Source organism: Zosterops lateralis (assembly GCF_965231275.1).
Source record: "Zosterops lateralis genome assembly, chromosome: 4".
Lineage (NCBI taxonomy): Eukaryota > Metazoa > Chordata > Aves > Passeriformes > Zosteropidae > Zosterops > Zosterops lateralis.
The window spans coordinates 20,347,553-20,366,590 of record NC_139765.1 but is presented as its reverse complement, the minus strand read 5'-3'; the positions used below and the strand labels follow the sequence as shown (position 1 = coordinate 20,366,590).

At 37.1% G+C, this 19,038-nt stretch overlaps 1 protein-coding gene and 1 long non-coding RNA gene across 3 annotated transcripts in view; one reads left to right on the top strand and one right to left on the bottom strand.

Moving 5' to 3' along the window:
• Positions 1–19,038, top strand: part of LOC310908484 — a 311,975-nt gene that overhangs the window by 25,884 nt on the left and 267,053 nt on the right. The gene's annotated exons all lie outside the window — the stretch shown is intronic.
• The window catches only part of CRY1 (cryptochrome circadian regulator 1), a 40,014-nt gene continuing 23,873 nt past the window's right edge, over positions 2,898–19,038 (bottom strand). Inside the window, exons 3-14 of one of the 2 annotated variants that reach the window (XM_083859563.1) lie at positions 16,583–16,725; positions 15,018–15,202; positions 13,600–13,688; positions 12,908–13,048; positions 12,501–12,812; positions 9,884–10,035; positions 9,582–9,784; positions 8,086–8,187; positions 6,990–7,082; positions 5,746–5,817; positions 5,528–5,635; positions 2,898–3,560 (exon numbers count right to left, since the gene is read on the bottom strand). In XM_083859563.1, the coding sequence (XP_083715689.1) occupies positions 5,532–5,635; positions 5,746–5,817; positions 6,990–7,082; positions 8,086–8,187; positions 9,582–9,784; positions 9,884–10,035; positions 12,501–12,812; positions 12,908–13,048; positions 13,600–13,688; positions 15,018–15,202; positions 16,583–16,725 (1,596 nt within the window). In that variant the 3' untranslated portion in view covers positions 2,898–3,560; positions 5,528–5,531. The remainder of the gene's footprint in view (positions 3,561–5,527; positions 5,636–5,745; positions 5,818–6,989; positions 7,083–8,085; positions 8,188–9,581; positions 9,785–9,883; positions 10,036–12,500; positions 12,813–12,907; positions 13,049–13,599; positions 13,689–15,017; positions 15,203–16,582; positions 16,726–19,038) is intronic. The other variant, XM_083859564.1, reaches the window with a different exon arrangement.

Here is a 19,038-nt window from a genome sequence, read left to right as displayed (position 1 = left end):
GCGCCGCTCAGCCGCCACAAACCCGCGCTTCCGGCACGAATCCGACACAGCTCCGCGCCAGGCACTCCGAAAAATGAAAAATTAACTCTGCCCCGGCCAGCGCCGGCACAAACGCACACCAGGAACCCCAAGGGGTTTGTGTTCTAACTCCTTTTGTTCACCTCCTTTCAAAAACCTCTGTAAGCAGGTAGCACCAGCATAAGGTGGGTCATACAAAATTCCTCGGCAAACGTTAAGGTTCCAAATGCTTGAAAACACTTAAAAACTTTTTTTTTTTTCTTTTTTAAATCCAAAATATTCCCTAAAGTTGTTCTTGCATGCTTCCAGAGTATATTTTTTTTTTTTTGTTTCCAAAAACCACAAGTCTGCAAACTGTCCTCTCCCCATCTCCTACCAGCCCAGTGAAGGGACAGCTAAATCTCCTAGGAACAGAACTTTTTTGAGGACTATTTTAAGCTCCATTTCTGGAGGAGAGCTCTAATAAGCAACACTATCCAGGCCCTTATTTCATACTGGATTTATAGTACATGTCCAACTCCTTGAAAAAGCACAAGGGGGTAGTGGGAGTGTGGCGAGAAAAGCCCAATGGTTTTAGTCATTTTTTTAATATGCAAACAAAGCCTTCATTTTTTATTTATTTTTGTGGGCACAGCACTTAGTAGGTTGAAGGGGAAGAAGAGGAGGCGAAGGGCTTTTATGAGGCTATTGCTATGCTGAAAGCAACTTCTCCCCTCTCTTGCACTAAACTGATCACAGACTGTTTCTTCCACCACAGTCCTGACACCAGAACTCCTTCAACCCAGCACACAAGTGGAACAGCATCTCCACAGGTTTTCCTTTGCAAATCCAAGGATTTGCCTACACCAAGGAGTACTTCTTTCAGCACTTAAGAAGGGGGGAAGTAACTTACTATAAAAATAAACTCTTTGGGAAATTTCTTCTTTCATCTACTGAACTTCCAGACTAGTTGGGGGAAGGTAATTATTTAAGCAGATCTTATTACCTTGATGAAGTTTCCCTGTCGGAATTTCATAGCCTAATCATTCAGAAAATCTAGGTGGCATATTTAATTTAGATGGTATGGCTTTTTTAATATAAGGTTAGCAGAAAAATTCAGCATTATCTTGACAGAGTAATGTATCTTCAGGCACTCTAGGCCTATTTTGTTTTCTATTTTCAGACTACTTAAATTCAAAAAAGATTGTTTATTCCCCTTATTATGTATGTCCCTAGGGAACCCTTCCATTTTATTTGGACTTATCTGTGGAAAATACTTAGCCTCTGCTTCTTTATTCTCACCATTGAGTTTTTTTATAAATTTCAAACATTCTCTACCTCAAGACAGAAGTCATGTCTCTATTTTCTTAGTAGTGCTTTTGACTTTGCCATTGTATACAAATCAGTGCAGAGATATTTACATTAACAACTATAATCTAAAATCTAGTACCCATGGTAATTTATTCTGCCACAAGAGCTCTGCTGCATATGTTGTTAACCCAAAAATCTAATCTTAATTTTAAACCAACACACAAATGTGCCCCATCTAGAAGTCACCAATGTAATACTAAGAACAAGAAAATTAACTCCTCTCACTTTATTAATTATTTTCAACCACATGAAGCTTAACAAAGACAAATGCTGGATTCTGCACCCGGGATGGGGCAACCCTGGATGTATGAACAGACTGAGAAATAGGATGCTGGAGAGCAGTGCCGTGGAAAGGGATCTGAGGGTCCTGGTCAATGTCATATTGAACATGAGTCAGCAGTGCCCTGGCAGCCAGGAGGGCCACCCATGTCCTGGGGGACATCAGGCACAGCATCACCCAGGCAAGGGAGGGGATTGTCCCCTCTGCTCTGCACTGGGGCAGCCTCACCTCCAGTGCTGTTCTGGGGCAGTTCTGGGTGCCAATGTAAGAAGGATCTAAAGCTCTCAGCCCAAAGGAGGGCAGCAAGGATGGTGAGGGGCCTTGAGGGAAAGCTGTATGAGGAGAAGCTGAGGGCACTTGGTCTGTTCAGCCTGGAGGAGACTGAGAGGAGACCTTCTTGCAGCCTGCAACTTCCTCATGAGGGGAAGAGGAGGGACAGGCACTGATCTCTTCTTTGTGGTGACCAGTGACAGAACCTGTGAGACTGGCCTGAAGTGTCAGGAGAGGTTTAGGTTGGCTATCTAGAAAAGGTTCTTCACCAGAGGAGGGTTGGGCACTGGAATAGTCTCCTCAGAGAAGTGGTCAAAGCACCAAGCCTGGCAAGAGTTCAAGAAGTGTTTGGACAAGGCTCTCAGGTACAGGGTGCCTGAGATTCTTGGGGATGGTGCTGTGCAGGGCCAAAGTTGGATTTGGTGACTCTTCTGGTTCCCTTCCAACTCAGGATATTCTAGGATTTTAATTTAGGCACCCATTCAAGTAGGAAACTAACCTCATCATATGCAGCTTCATACTGCTTCTTCAGAGATCTTAATGGTCTGAGAAAACACATCCAACTTCTCTAAACATTTGAGACAGTATTGACTGGAGCATTCAAGCAAGTCTGAAATCAACATCCTCAAAAAGCAGCAAATTAAATGCATTTCAGGAAAGACTTTGCAGCAATCAAGCAAACTGTAATTATAGCAGGGAAAGAAACTAACCCAAACACCTAGATTGTCAAGAAACAATAAATACATCAGTGAAAAACAGTTAATGGTAAGAACACATACATGCAGTTTCAGGAAAAAGGACTGGATAATTTGAATATTGTTTTGCTTCAGTGTTATGAAAATTGGAAGTAAAAGGTAATACAGTTCATTGTTTGTGACTTCCAGATTCAATCTAAAGAGTATTTCTCTTGTTTCCTGAAACAGTTCTGTTTGGAAATTTAAGCAGGAGCAATAGAGTACACAAAAGACAAACATATGTATCTATATATACAATTTCCTTTTATTAACAAGGTATGTCATTACTGAACAAGGCAACTGAGAAATACAAGGACTGGACATGAAAATCTTACAATTCGACTAAAATTGGCATGTGTTTTATATACAGATGTGATTAACTATGGTTACAATTCTACTGCATTTGATTAAACACAGTCCTAAGCACTTACATTATGAAAATATGAAGTTGATCATACAGAGCTCAAATACGGAATCTAAAAATAATAACAATTTAAAAATTTCCAAACTTTCTATTTTCATCTGTTTTTCAGAACAGCTCTTATAGCTTTTCCTATGACCATATACATGAAAGATTATCAAAAATATATTGATGGGTCTATCACTAATCATGAATATTTATATTTACAATAAGTTAGCAAATTCTTCACCAAATACTTTATATACAAAACTCAATTTGCCCTTTGTGAAAGAGTCATTAAAAAGTTAAAAACCATAGAAATGCCAGTTAGAAATAATGCATCCCAAAAGTTGGACTTGTTTACAACAACTGAGAACAAGTGAAAATGATTTATGAAAAAGTATGTAATTTTAGAACATGAACTCTCACAACACTTTAGTTCCAATAAAGAGTTGTAGGAATTTTGTCCCATGTGTTCTTTGAGTGGCAAACTTCTCTTCCAATCAAGCTGCAAGAAAAAAAAAAAATCTTAAGCAGTTTGATGTGAGTCTTTGAAGATAGAAGTCATTTAAGGGACCAGTATTGTTTCCCCCCTTCTCAATGCAGGAAGCCCTGTCCCAATCTGTATTCACCCAAATACTCTGAATTCTTATTTCTCACCTTAGAGGCTAAAAGGAGAAGGAAATAAAATACGAGAAACTCAACAAAAGCCTCTGTACTTCAGTGCTATTCAGAAGTGCACAACCTTTTGCCAGCAGTATTTTTGAGTATGATCTTGCTGATGTTTGTATTGACTATAATGCTTTTGCAGCATGATTTGAACACCCCTAACAAAATCATCTTCTCTGCCAAACTAAAAACCCCTCCAACCTGTCTCTCAATTGAAAAAGAGCTTAGACAGGAACCAGACGTTCGCTCTGCAGGTACTTCTTCTACACAGACACGATCACCTAAGGAATTCTGCAATACAAAACATGGATGCTGAATGAATCTACACATACTAAGGATTAGACAGCTACTGAAACACAGACTCTCTTGGAATTATGTTCCACTCAGGCCCATCCAAATAACAGAAATCAGTTTGAGAACACAGAAGCAGTTTACAGGGCTTCCAATATGTGAGAAAATAGCAGATGGATCACTCACTAAGGTCTGAGCTCACTTCCTCAATTGACAGCATTATGGAAACAATGCTGTGGTTCTGCATGGAATCAAATCAGTATGACAATTGCTCCTAATGCACTGCAGTAACTTTTGACAAAGTGCTGCCACTGTATAACAAGCAAAATTAGATCTTGCTGTCAAAACCAAATGAAGTAGACTGAATTTCCCTTTTTAATCTCTAGAGATGATGAACTACACTTGTTATACGGAATCCCTGTTTTCCAGTTCAACAGTGTCTCTCCATGTGCTGTTATCTCAATTGTTGTGCTATTCTTATTCTTTGAACTTCATAATGACCAATGCTCCACTTCCTTTTTTTAAAACATCTCACCACCCTTAACCTTTGCAGCCGCACTCCCAGCCCTGAAATCCTGTCCCCTCTTATTTCAGACAGTCCTCTGTTATTTGGCTTTCCTCCTCAGTAATTACTCTTGAATTTAATTTAGTCTTAATTCTTTTCAGGACATCTTATCTTCCTTGTTCCTCTCAAATCAAGCTTACTGGGGGAAGTGGTATAACAATTTTGGCCTTCTCTTTCCTCTATCCTGTTCCAAACTTTATCCAAAAACCACAATCAACTTATATCTTCTCTATGCTGATAATTTTACACATAAAAAACTCCTTCTCCAGTTTTCTGCTTCTCTCTCCACATTTTCACACCTGTTTGTGTGTATCCATCTACAACACCTTCTCCAAATTCAAGTCTTTTTCACCACAGCTTAACAAACTTGGGCAGTCTGAGTAACCTGCTTCAATTACAGAACAATGACAAAGGCTCACATCTTCAAATCTTATTTGTCCCTACATCTTCACACTCAAGAACCACATCAGCATTTTGCAGGTTTTTGGCAATATCTCTCTGAAACATGTTCTGCTTAGTCCACTTATATATCTAAACTAATCTAGGCTGTGGGCTCTTCCCTTTAAGTTGTCTTAGTCTCCTGAGTCAGGTCACCATACATTCACACAAACAATGCTACTGGCACAACTTAAGATGAGATGTGGGAGCAGAGAGTAACTGAAGCTACTTAAGGAACTTTGTATTAAAACCACAGTTTACCCATCTTCCTTTCGTTAACACCTGCATCTGTGTCTGATAATCTTCAGTCTGGCTCTGTTTTTGCAACTACTTCCTACCTCATACTTCAAAAACTCTTAGAGAGAGCTAGGATTTCATTCTGTCTGTAGTCCCCAGAAAAAAAATATTAACAGCAATAGTTTAGGATCCTTCGCATTGCAGTGACATGAAAGTTATTACAGACACAAAATTCATACAGAACTTTGATAACTTTAAAGTGCCTCAGATCTTACCAGTTTAATTTGTGCTCTGTCGCTGGACTTTTGGTCCAACGCTCTGAGTTTCTTCTTCTGGATTTGGGCGTTTCCCTGCACTAATGCCAGTACCAAGGGCCGTTCTTCCTGATAATTTAAAATCAGTGTTTACATTAAGACTCTACTGCACCCTTATATATCCAAGAAAAGTGTTTGGGTTTTTTGGTTTTGGTTTTTTTTTTTAATGTTTAAATTACCTGCTTGCAATAAGTGTGATTGCTGATTGTCTCCATGAGCATAGTGTAAGATACTACTTGCTTGACAGTAACCTGTTCAGATACAGTAGATATTTATTATACTACGTACAATTTAGAGCTTCAAGCAAGTGTAAAATTATGTTCTTTATGACAACAAAAAGGAGCAAATTGATTTATTTTCCATAATCAAGAAAAATACTGCCAGAAACTATCCTGAATGCAGAAGAGTTCTTATGCAAAAGAAAAAGAAGCCTCATGGTAGTCTACAGCAATTAAACATATATGCACTTATATCTGCAGAGTGAACAACATTTAGTACCTACATACTTATGCATTATATTTGCAACAAGCAGAATGCTTGTATAGCCAAACACTAAGTTGTTATAAATTGTAACATTACTTCTGCCAAGTCTCCTTATCTTTTTTATTATTTTGTTATAGCAACACTAATGAATGAATCCCTGGCATAACTTAGTTGCGCAAAAACAAAAAAAAGCAACTAACTTCAAAGAAAAATGAGAACTTTCTTCTGATTCATGTAAACTATCTACTGGCAACCTTGAAACTAAGTGTTCTGCATGAATAGTGCAATCAGCAGAAACAGTTACAAGGTTTCTTGTTCTGAACAGGCACGGTGTTCCGGTTAAGTTCTGGGTGCTTAAACAAAACACAGATTACAGCCTTTCCTGATCAGTAAACACACCACCTCTGTTAAGACTGCAAAGAAACAAACAGTTGGGTTAAATTTCATTGCAACTTGGATTTATCACAAACCACAGCTTAAGGCTGGGTGTAGATAAAGTAACAAATATCTGCTTCCACAATAATAGACTATCCACACAAAACTGTGTAAATGAATTATATAAGGAAAGAGTGGTAGTGCAATCAGGGAAAAGATATACAAATTTTGCTAGCCAATACATACAGTGAACTTCTGGTTTTCAGCTTCTTTTAAAGTAGCCTAGGATAATGTTTATTGATTTTTGTTTAGTCACACTTTTGATCCCTCCCACTCACAACATACAAATACTGTTCTAGATGAGCACTTTAGAGATAAAAATGACATGACAAGCAAGTTCATTCTAAGAAATAATTTCTATGTTTCAAGAACAGAAACAAGGTCAGTTCATGTTGTACACAGCTGCTGTCACCCAAAATCTATCAATGCTATTTTGATGTTCTGTCTGGTTTTCCATAGTTGCAAGGATTTGGAGATCCTCTATAGACAGGCACTGCCACAATACCTTGCTGCTGAATTCCACTTGTTCCTGTATGAGAGTCTCCCAGGGCACATGACTGAACAACAGAATGACCATCACCAGTCCCCAGCTGAGCTCCTGGAGAGCAGGAAGACGACTTAAACATAACAGAAGGTACAACTCCAGTTCTGGGATTTAAAATATGGGGAATTTACCCCACCCTCTTCAAGAGATAGGCTTTTTATTGTGGCTTTTAAACTTCATTTTTTTGAAACCATCTCATTACAGGTCCAAAGCTCTAATAGGTTTTGTCTTTCCAAATTTACTGAACTTCCTACAAAAGGAATACATTTCTGATGTGAACAATATAAGTACACGTACACCTGAATGCATTTTGAAGAGAAAAGAGTGTGCTTAATGTTAATTTTTTAAAAATAAACGCTTCTTGTCTTATACACGTCCTAAAGTTTTAAGAAATAAAAGCTCAAGCACCCAGCTTTAAGGAGTTTGTATTTTAAGTCTTTAGAAGAGCTGTACTGGCTAAGAAAAATAAGGTCCATCTTCCTCCACCATCTGCTTCTAACCTTGACTAAAGCCTATGAGGAATATAAAGCCAGTAGATTTCCAGTTCTGCTGTATACTTTTACATTGAAGAGTCTAAGCTGTATATAGTATTTAAGATACACCATGGGTTAATACAATCTTAATACTGTTCTTATTTTTTCTTAGTAGAAATAAATTCCAGTAAGCAATCTAATGCCAGCACTAGAAAACTTTACAAGTTAATAATTCTCACTTGAAAGTTCACAAGTCATTCCTTATTATAAATATATGGATGCTTATACACTTCTAGGAGAAAATCATATTCAAATGCTTTTGAAATAAAATTGTTTGTAATAAGTAATTCTTGGAGGGGGAAAAACACAGGTGAAAAATATTTGCATATTTGAGATTAAAAATAATTTAATGATGTCTATATACAAATACTATTGAACAGTGATAAATTCAAAAATATTTGTGACTTGCTCTCAAAATTGTCTTATGAAGGCAGTTCTTATAATACAAAATGGCAAGGGCATTATAAAAGAAGTTCATGTAGTTCAGCCACAATAATTCTATGTATTGAAAGAATTTGACTGACCTCCTGTACTACCACAACCCGAAATGCTTTCTCCTGGTGAATAGCCCATTAGGCCACCATTTCCGTTTCCATTTGGATTAGAAGGCACGGTTGCAAGAAGACCTAAAAAACAAAACAAAATATATAAAGAAAGATAGCAAGAAAAAAAAAAAAAAAGAAAAGAAAAAAAAAAAAAAAAGAAAAAAAAAATCAAGTGCAGCATTCTGTTTTCCTTGTGACAGCCAATTCTCCACCCTCACCTTGAGTGGTTTACTTTTATGACAGGAAAACACATCTCTGTATTGCCTGCTTCTGTTTCTTGCCAAACCATTTTAGTTCATTTACTTAACTTACATTTTTCTACATCATATTCTGCATAACTTTTCCAATAATCCTTAGTTACACATGTTCAATATGTTGGGTTTAAGTGCAATATCTGCTGATTTAATACCCAGTATCTGAACATACTGACTGCTCATACCTTCCTGAGCAGTACAATTCACCTGGTTTACCTCTCAGAGCAAAGGGGAAGAATCTACCAGGGATTGGATTGGTGCCTAATTCTGCAACAGCATTTGCATATGCAAATACAGTATCAGTGAAGTTATGAATCATATTAGATTTCTAATCACTGGTACTAAAACTTAACTGTACAAGAGTTTATCAGAATGCACAAAAGGCCCCATTTAACAAAAGCACTTCCAAAGACCCATAGAAAAAAAAAAATCTAGGCAATATTTGGAGAGGCACTCCCCTCAAACTCTTTCATTTCTCAGTTATGTATTTACTTGGATACGAACCCTGGTCACCACTCTGAGCTTAGACCTAACTCTTACTGCTATGAGACTCTAATTTGTTGCTAGAAGGTGAGAGAAGTTTTAAATAAATGTCCTGGGTTGCAGTGTAGGATGTACACAAAGTATTTATTCTATCACCATCTTCATGAACTATTGAAACCAGGTGGGCTAGTGTTTTCCCAAGCCCCCTGCCTCTTCTGCTAATGTCCTTTGGAATGTCTTCTGCTAATGGCCCATTAACACCTTTGGGGTGTCTTCTGCTAATGACTTTTGGGGTGTCTTCTGCTAATGGCCCATGAGTCACAGGTAACTCCCTCCAGGGGTTATCTCTGTTAATGGGCCATCAAGGACCCATTTCACACTTCTCATGCTATTGTGAGATGCTCTGCCCAGGGGGAGGAGCCAAGCATTCTCACCTGGATATAAGCTGGTATGTGGGACAGTGCAAGGGCACTTATCCACTGGATTCCCAGAGGAGCAGGGTTGCCAGACCTTTCTACAGGATCACTGCTTCAGGAAGAGCACCTCACTTGGACTGCTTCCACCATCCTGCTCAGGTTGTATTCTGACTCTGTCAGTGATCCTTCGTGTTATTGCATTTCTTTTATTTTACTTTTACCTTTTTAACATTCTTCTTATTAAATTATATCTGTGACTTGGAGCCTCTCATTCGTTTTGCTTTCAAACCACAACAATAAAGCAAATAACCTATAACCATACCCAGTCCTCTGTATCGTGAAAGCTGCTGGTAGATCTGTTTCATCCTCTCAATATTCAGACGGCTTGCCTCTGCATGATTTACCATTGGTTTGGGATAATTAACTCCTATAATACATTTTGCAGCCTTCTGGATGCTCTCTGGGGCATTCCAAGGATCATAGATATATTTTGCAGGGAAACCTCTAAGTACCGGCAAATAACGTCTTTAAAAAAAAGGTAAAAAGGTCATGTTAAGTATAAAGCTGCTTGACAGTATAAGCAACTCATGAATCAATCATTGCTATTTCTGGATTGTGAGTTACCTGATATAATCCCCATTTGGGTCAGTTCTTCTGCCAAAACCCACTGGGCAGTAGCAGTGAAAAAACTGCTGAAAGAAGGAACTACAGGACAGCCACATCCAGCTTCCAGCATTCACACTCCAATCTGCATCAAGTAACAGCTCTTCAAAGACCTTAAGAAATCAGTGCAACAAGTTAGTCTGCGCATGGTACACCTTCAAGACACCTACCTTTTCAAGATTAGTTCCTGAGTTTCTGCTTTAAGCTCTTTCTTACCTGGCAGCATTCACAGAATGCTCAGTATGGAATTGCAAATGCCTTAATGCCAAACTCAAGAACAAAAGAAAATACTCAAAACCAGGCTCTTATCCTGTAAACAAACTTGCAAACATCTCAGGAGGCTACACATTCTTACATAAACACATCCTTGAAAAATGAATCCCCAAAGGGTGGCTGGAGCCTCATGGCTTCCAAGTAGCATCTGCTGTTTTCAGAAGAATTGCTTCATCACATCAGAGTTGAGTAAGCTTCGCAAACTTCCAGAAAACAGGGAACATAGAAAGTACATTTTGAACTCAAATTGCTGATCTGAATACCTCAACTTGCACAGCATTTTTCACTATGTGAGGGATCCCAAGAGTAGAATTCAAGAGTTTCAGGGCAGCACAAACATGCAGAAGTTGTGTTCTTGAAGCCCAATAGTTAATCTAGCAAGTCACAGTTTTGAGAACACACTCAAATTCCTGGAGGCATTATGAACCACCAAGAACATTGAAGGATGGTATGACAGACAATGAATTCTGGTCTGAAAACCAGAAAAAAAATAAAAATCTTCCAAACACTTTAATTCTAGTTTGCTACCCTTATATTAAAAAAAAACAACAACAACAAAACACAAAAAACAACTAAACATGAGAAAGGTGAAGATTTATGAGGGTTTTACTTTAAATCTGAGCTCAGTAACTGTGAAACATTCAAGCTTCCAGCACTGATTGCTATTTCTCTCTTCAACACAGACAGTACCAACTTGTACGAAAGGAAGCTTATCTGCTCAGTCAGATCACTAGCACTGCAGGTTGACAAAAAATAAACCAAAGCCTCATTCTGTGAAGGATAATGCTCAAGGACCTTTTATGAAAAGAGTGCATCTAGAAGTAGTTTAAGAACAGATACTTATTTAATATATATTTTTTGCAAGTTCTGATTTTCCTTTCAAACTTACATAATTTCCAGATGTTCAAGAGCAACCATGTTTCTTCATACTAAGGCACTAAAAACCTCAACATCTTAGTACTACCACCCAAATTTAACTAATATTATTCCTATACAAGGTCTAAATAAGGTAATACGACTAAACAATGATCTCTCTCTCCAACAGACTCAATAAAGCATTCATTCCACAGTACACAGAGTAAGTGTTACAAAGGTATCTTTTACTAAATATCTGCAACTACTTGGGAAAAAAAGTTTGTTTTGAAAAAATAGGATTTATGTTAAAATGCTTTCACAAAAACCATTTCAAATAGATAGTGACTCATAATGCAACAAGATCTTTAGACATGAAGTGTGTTAGCACACAACTGTGCCACTAGATGCTGCCATGTAATAAGACTTTGGAAGTAACACCACGTGAAAGGCCAGTTTAACTTTTGCTAGCTATGGAAACTTGAGTTGAACATCGTTTCTCTGCACAAGTCTGGGGCCTTCATATATCTGAATTACTGCAAAAGTAAGAACAAGCTGCCATGTATCTGTAATTTACAGAGTAAATTTACAGAGTAAATTTACCTGTAATATAGGGAGTTACCTAAGTATGTGCATCTTCTGTGAACTGCAGAAGTAACCAATTTTTTTTTAAATTGAAAGGTGTTTGTTTACAACTGATTTGTTAAGAAAGGAAATATCCTATGATTATATACATATAGAAATATGAGGTCAAAATCCTGATGGCAATTAATTTTTTTTTAGATTTCAAAAATAAAATTGTGTGATTCTTAATTTTTTCATAGATTATTATTGCTTAGAAAAAGTTGCTACCTTTCTAAAAATGTAAAATTGACTCAAAAGCTTAATTAATGAGAATAAATTATTCCTTTTTTTTCTTCAAAAACCTGACATCTTAGATTTGAACTTCACCATCTTATACTTGCATAAAATTAACTGCATTGAGCCTTCAGCCAAATCATGTTGCCTTTAGTTCTAAGACTGGGCAAAGTGACAGAAATTGCTGAAAGGACATTCTCAGTTTTTAGTTTCTTCTCTTTAATTTCCATAGTACTTCCCCTTTGCAGGGAAGCAGATGAAAGATATGAACAGAAATTGTTCACACACAGAATGATTGGGAAAAAAAATCCTAAATTATAATTGTTCCCCATGTTTATTTGTCAAGATTTAGGAAGAATTTTCAAATTTAAAAGAATTTCCGACCTATTCTGATTGCAAGAAACACTCTTAACATTCCAATAAAAGAGGACATTCAAGAGGTACAATTTCAGCTTGCCTAGTTTATCAGAATCAGTTTTGTTTTGCCCTCAATTTAAGGTTTAAAATTCAACTTACACCACACAGTAACAATTCTAGAACGACTATCTGAAACTTTAACAGGCATTTTAAGAAATTCAAGAATAAGAAACAATACCTTCATTCCTTCTTCCCAGCTAATCCAAAGGTCACCTCGAGTCAAAAAGCATGCTACAGCATGCCGGGCTAAATGGTGAATCCAACCTTCCTGACGAAGTTGTGTCATAATTGCATCAATCCAAGGAAAACCTGTCCTGCCTTCTGCCCATTTGGCCAAAGCCTCAGGATTCTTATCCCATGGAATTTGAACACAGATAGGATTCCCCTCCATTTTATCAAACCGTGGATTGTTAGTCGCCGCTGTGTAGAAAAATTCACGCCATAACAGCTGGCCATAGAGGGAGAGGGGAGGGGAGCTGTTCTTTTTTACCTGAAGATCATCATTAAAGAAAAACATTTTATTAGGAGAAGTAGGGGGAAACCATGGCATCTAACAATATGCATCTGACTACACTGAAGCCCTACCTTTTTGTACAGATCCGTTAACTTGAAATAAAAGAGCCGACAGGACAAGCAGCCAAAGCGGAGGTAGGGACTAAGCCCCGTAGGGCTTGCCAGAAGGGAATTTGCATTCATTCGTGGTCTTTCAAAGTTTGCTACCCAAGCCTTAAAAAAACAAAACAAAACGCACACAGCAAAATCAGACTAGAGGCTACATAGCAACTTAGAAAGGGAGAAATCACACACTGTGTGTAACTGAATCCAAACAGTGGACAGATGGTCAGGTCACCTACAATACACAGGTGCTCTTTTTTAATCAGCAGAACCTCTAGAAGGTAATTCAACTCAATGCAGAAGGCATGGACTGTCTTTCAGAACTATCTGTGCTTTTCTTTTAAATACACTGGAAACCTAGACAACTAGCAATACATTAGTTGTCAGAGGAATTCCCCTTCAAAGTTATAAAATGTGTGTTTCAAAAAAATTACTTCAAAAATAAATTTAATTTTTTTAGTACAGAAGAGCGAAACAGACTGTCTCTAAAATTTATATCAAAGATAATCTTTAAAAAAACTATTGATTTATATCACTAAGGCCTTGTGTTCAAGTTCGTGGGATTTTTCTTTAACACAATATGCCCAAATTCCTTTAGATTTCACAGCAGAGAGTAACTATGTTTCCCAGATATGTCAGACTTGCAGTGATCTGAAACATACCTTTCGTTCTAAATGTCTTTCTAATCGTGTGAGAGCTTCAGTTTCTCCCCCTGGCCACACTGCAGAAGGCAGACCATCTGTGTCAAAACCTGAAAGACAAATTGAAACATGGAACTTGCCTGTTTGCTTATACTGTAAGTCAATAAAATCATAGCATATTGATACTTGACTACTGCATCTCTACTACTGAGAAAAACCCTAAGTTGGACACATGAAAAAGTGTATTTTAAAACAGTACGCAACCAAGTCTTCTTGAAGTACATCCAATACCTCTAACTTGCCACAAAACTCAAGTTTTTCCTTTTACATTTATATTAATATACATTACCAATTTTAGATGCTGAATACCCTACTTCAGTCCCAATTCTTTTTGGTTTTTTGGAGATTTTTTTTGCATGACTCCTCTATCATTTTCTAAAACCATAACTTTTTCCTTTTTTTAAATTACTACTAGGAAACAGCAATTGCTTTTGTAATTTACAGAATGTTTAAAAACTTTTCCACCAAGGTAGAAGTGTGAGTGCCATCTTCAGAACATTCCTAGATATCACTGACCTTGACTTAAATAAGAGATTGTTAATTTGGTGATAAATGTGTACTTGAGCACAAAAGAAAGATAAAAAGAAGGTAATCAGATTTTTTCCACACCCTCCCACCTGCCCCAAGATTCCTCACCAGATGCATGGGAGAACACGTCTGCCTATAGTTTAACCACTGCATAGTGAGATCATCTCTTCTTATAAAGGCTTTAAAAACCAAGGTCTCCCTTGTGAGAGTTCAAATGGACTAGACAGGGCAGCCACACCTTAACCAAAATCTGTCCAGACCCTTTTGTAAGCAATTTGGAGGTCATAGCACATTTGCTTGTATTTTGGGATGTGTGGGGAAACAGGAAAGAGATGAGGAGATTCACAGGACAATAGCTGATATGATTCCTTAAAACCACATTTACAGAAATGTAAGACTTTTTTTTTCCCCCCAGAACCTCCTAAAGTAATTGTCTTATTACTAATTTTTTTGGTATATCAAGAAAAGAGGGTGTTTTTTTAAACTGGTTTGTTAAACAACAGATTAATGACCTGAAGCACAAAGATACAAAGTGTATTTAATACAAAATTAAGTATCAAAGACTATTAATTAGTAGCTTAATGATTATTTGATACCCTGGGAAATCAGCTACGCTGTATTACAAAAAGCCAAACAATATTTAGAATAGTTTGACCTGATCTCTCATTTACCAGAAAACAACCAAAATTTATAGAGTTGATTATCTTTTTTGGTTCCTTTTGTAAGCCATAATTGGATCAGGTTAACAATTAACCACTAGCAGGACCTCAATTGTTGTTTCAAGTATTGTGCTTTTACTGGTAGATTACATCTTACTTGTTTCAAAATGTCAAAGCAATCTCAGAACATACCCAGCTCTTCAAGTGATGGCACACCATATTTTTCATCGTGGTCATCAGAAACTGGAGTAGTACATTTTTTCATTACTTCTGGAGTAATAGCCTCCACAGGCATCTCCAAGGGTTCCATTCTACTGATTAGGGTCTGAAATCGCTTGTAAGTAAGAGGAGGCTGTCCTCCATTCAATTCTATTATTCTATATTAAAAAGAAAAAGAAAAGCATGTCAGACAATACTATTTAACTGTTTTTCTTATAAAATATACACATCTACACATACACATAAATACCTTCTTACCTCCCTCCAGTTTACATAGAATCCCAAATATACATGGTAATCCAACCAGTCAGAACTTTAAATATACCATCCTTCTTTCCCCACTAGGGAGACATAAAAATTAACTGTTTATAACCAAGTCAATTTTCTTCATTCCTGCGTTACAGAAATTCCCTCATGAACAAGGATATAATGAACACAAGCAGTTCAAGGCAAAGAAAAGAACAGATCACTAAAGCAGATAGAGATCCTATCTTCATACGGAAGGATCCAAGTATCTATACATACAAGGCCAAGGTATTTACATTCAAAGAAATTCACTTTCCCCTTCTGGTATTGAGAACACTAGTTGATAATAAAACTGTCTTAATATGGGGAGAAAATGTGTAACTTATACACACTGACTGCTGTAAAAATACAGTTTCATGTTTTGCATTGCCATTTTAAATATATCTGAAGTCTCAGAAAAAAGGAAAACTTCAAAGAAAAATTTACAAAGTGATAGATGGAACCAAATGCTTATTTAGCAGGGTGTTTGAGTGGGAGGGGAAAAAATGAATTTTCAATTTGGGATTAAAAAAATCAGCTATTGGTTTTAGAAAGTAAATACTTCCAATTTCACTGCCCTCCCATATGTCTAACAGTCTCTCATACATCAGCTTGTAACAGAATAAAATGGGCAGCTATCACATAAACCACTTAATGTAAGAGAAGACAAGTCATACTTGTAACTAGTTTGTGGATTATGTTTCTATAATAGGGAATTAACACTAATCCATTAAATAGATCTGTAGAAAAATATAAACAAGACATTAAAATAAGGCAACACAGGGATAGCAAACAATCCCTAATTACTTATTGAATAGATGATTGGTAGGAAACAGTCCTTAAGAAAATTTAAAGGATTTTCTTACAACTTGTGTACAAGAAGTGAAATAAAGACAAATCAAACAACTAAACAAAACCACATGTTATTTGGGAGAAGTTAGAGGCATGTTTGAGTAACTTAATTATAAATGACGGCTAATTAACATGAACATTATTTTCAAAAGAACTCCAAATTAAAACTGCATTTCAGAAACAGTTACATATCATTTTTTGGAGTTTCAAAGTTCTACTCAGTATGTAATAAAAACTGGATGGATGGATAAAAGCAAAACATAAAACAAATGTGTAGTTTTTCTAAGTATGAACTGTTTCATGTGGAAAGTAGCCCACAATATATAAATAAAGGCTACATAAAATTCCAAGGTTTTTTTTTTTCCCTCCTTTTTTAAAACCCAAAGTAAACGGTAACTTACTTGTCTAGGTCATACAACGTATGCGAAATCCGAACAATGACCTCCACTCCAGCTTCACTAGCCAGCTTCTTGATAGCTGCATCTCTTTCCTTCCCAAATGGTTCAGAATCATATTCAATAGAAAGTTTTGCAATGTTCCATTCCTACAACACAAACCAAAAGTGTGGTCCTTTAGCAATTCAATAGGATGATTGAGGGTCAGGGAAAGGAGAACTGGAAGGACAGGGGCCGAATGGACCTCCAGCTATTACCTGTGAATAGTTATCAGAGATACAGAAAGATCCAAAATACATTAGACACCCAGAATAACAACAATAAAGTCCAACTTTTTTGCATCTAAGTAGCTATCAGGCATAAAAAAGCTTCCATCTGTCCCATTACTGTAAGTGCGCACTGTAATGGAACAATTTCCATGTAAATTTTGGAAACTCATCTCTAACTTTAGGATCCACATACCTTAAGAGATTCAACAGAAGGGGAAGATGACAAAGGCTGCCTTCTGAACATAGATCAGTAGCAGTATCTTGCTCTGCAGAAAAGCTTTTTACATATGCCTGTCAGCTTTAGTAGAAGAACTGACGTTTCAAGAGAGGGAAGTGGAAATACTGCCCCACCCTATCACCAAAAACTTTCTTTACCTTTTCCAAATCCCTTCTCCTTACTCAGACAATCTTTAAAGATTTGAAATCAATTAAAAAAAAAAAAAAAGAAAAAAGGCTGTCTTCTACAAAGAGAACGCTTACGCCTTGAAATCTAATACTCTTTATGTCACAGATTCAGTTACCAAGGCCAACAGTCACAGGTGAGGAAAAAAGAGAACAAAGGGATCAATAATGGCTAGGTGAAGTATGCGCAAGATGATCCTAGAAAGTCATCATGCCAATCAAACTTAAATACCTTTTTAATCCCTCAGAATCTTAATGACTTGATTTAATACACCATAATATTTCAGAGAATTCAATTTACATCATAGACAAGGGCACTCAACGCTAAACACCTGGGGTGCCATTTCACTTCTGAATTCCACCTCTCTCCTAGATGAAGCCCAGCCCTAAGGATAGATGATTCCAAGGAATGCTTGCTTTTTGAAACAAGGCCGGGATCTCACCATCCTTTAGCCTGCCAAGGCTAACCCAGCAGGCCTTGAATCTTCAATCAATCTCCTACACCATCATGTAACATTTACTTCCCATTTCATAATGCTTCATAACATAAAACTACTGTCTGATGAGTTGCAGCACATACTTTTCTAAACTCTTCTTTCCTCTGGCTTTTTTCAAAGAAGACCATAAAAACAAGGTGTCCAAGACAGAGTCACGTCCCTAAGGGAGTCAAGAAACTCTGAGACAACTGCTGCGTAATGTGAATATATCCAGATCACATCAGCATGAGCCAGGCAATTAGAAGAATCATGGACACAGATCATTTTGCACATACTCATACTGCTGAACAGTTTCAGCAACACTGATACATTAAAAAAAATTGTGATTGTTTCAATTCCATTTTCCTACTTGAGACAAGCCCAAAGCTAAAGATAGAAAGCAGACCAGGACAAATTGAAGAGGATGAGGCAAGAACAAGCCAAAACTTAAATGAATTGAAAGAGCCTAAAGGTGTTTGAGGTTTTTTTAAGGATAAAGATAGATCAGTGTTCTGCTATTTGAAGGAATTGTTCAGACTGTGAAAAGGAAAGCCTTACCAAGAAACAGCTGTGATACAATAATTCCCAGGAAATCCACAGATGCTGGCATCTGTGATTGGGCTCCTGACACCCTGATAGGGCCCTACAGAACTTCCACTATCTCCTACCTTAAGTTAATGACTTAACTGAACTTATTTTTCCAGACTTAACTGAACTTCTCTTTTCCACAAGTGTTTGTTCTTCAGGGTCACGATCATTGCTCACCTTTGAGACATTTAATAGATCTGAAAAGCTTTGTTCAGTGTTATAAGCCTTTTATTGCACTGCAAGAGTCTGATGTACAGCTACTGCTCTGGCAAAAGAAGCTGTGAGATAAAATTACAACATAGACGCACATTCCAGGTAGGCTTCAGCCAAAAGTGAAGAAATCCTCAAGAGCTTTCAGTAACTTGTTTGAGCATAAAAGATGTCCTGAAAAGCCTCTTAGTGTACCAATATATGATAAAGGCAATAACTTGAGGAACCAGAAGACATAGACAGATGTGAATATTCTTTTTTGATTGCTGTACACTATCCATATTACAAGATATTTTAATTTTCTTCCCAGTGCTAAAATTAATATTCTAAAAACATGGCAATCCAATGCTGCCAGGCATAGAAAGATCAGCCTAGCAGCAAAACTGAAACAGGAGCTCTCAAAGTAGCCATTAAAGTTTAAGAAGGCTTGTCACAAATCCAGAAGGCAACATACAACAGGAAGACCTTTTTCTCCTGTTTAAATGCAATCAAACTAAGTTTGGCAGACAAATACAAC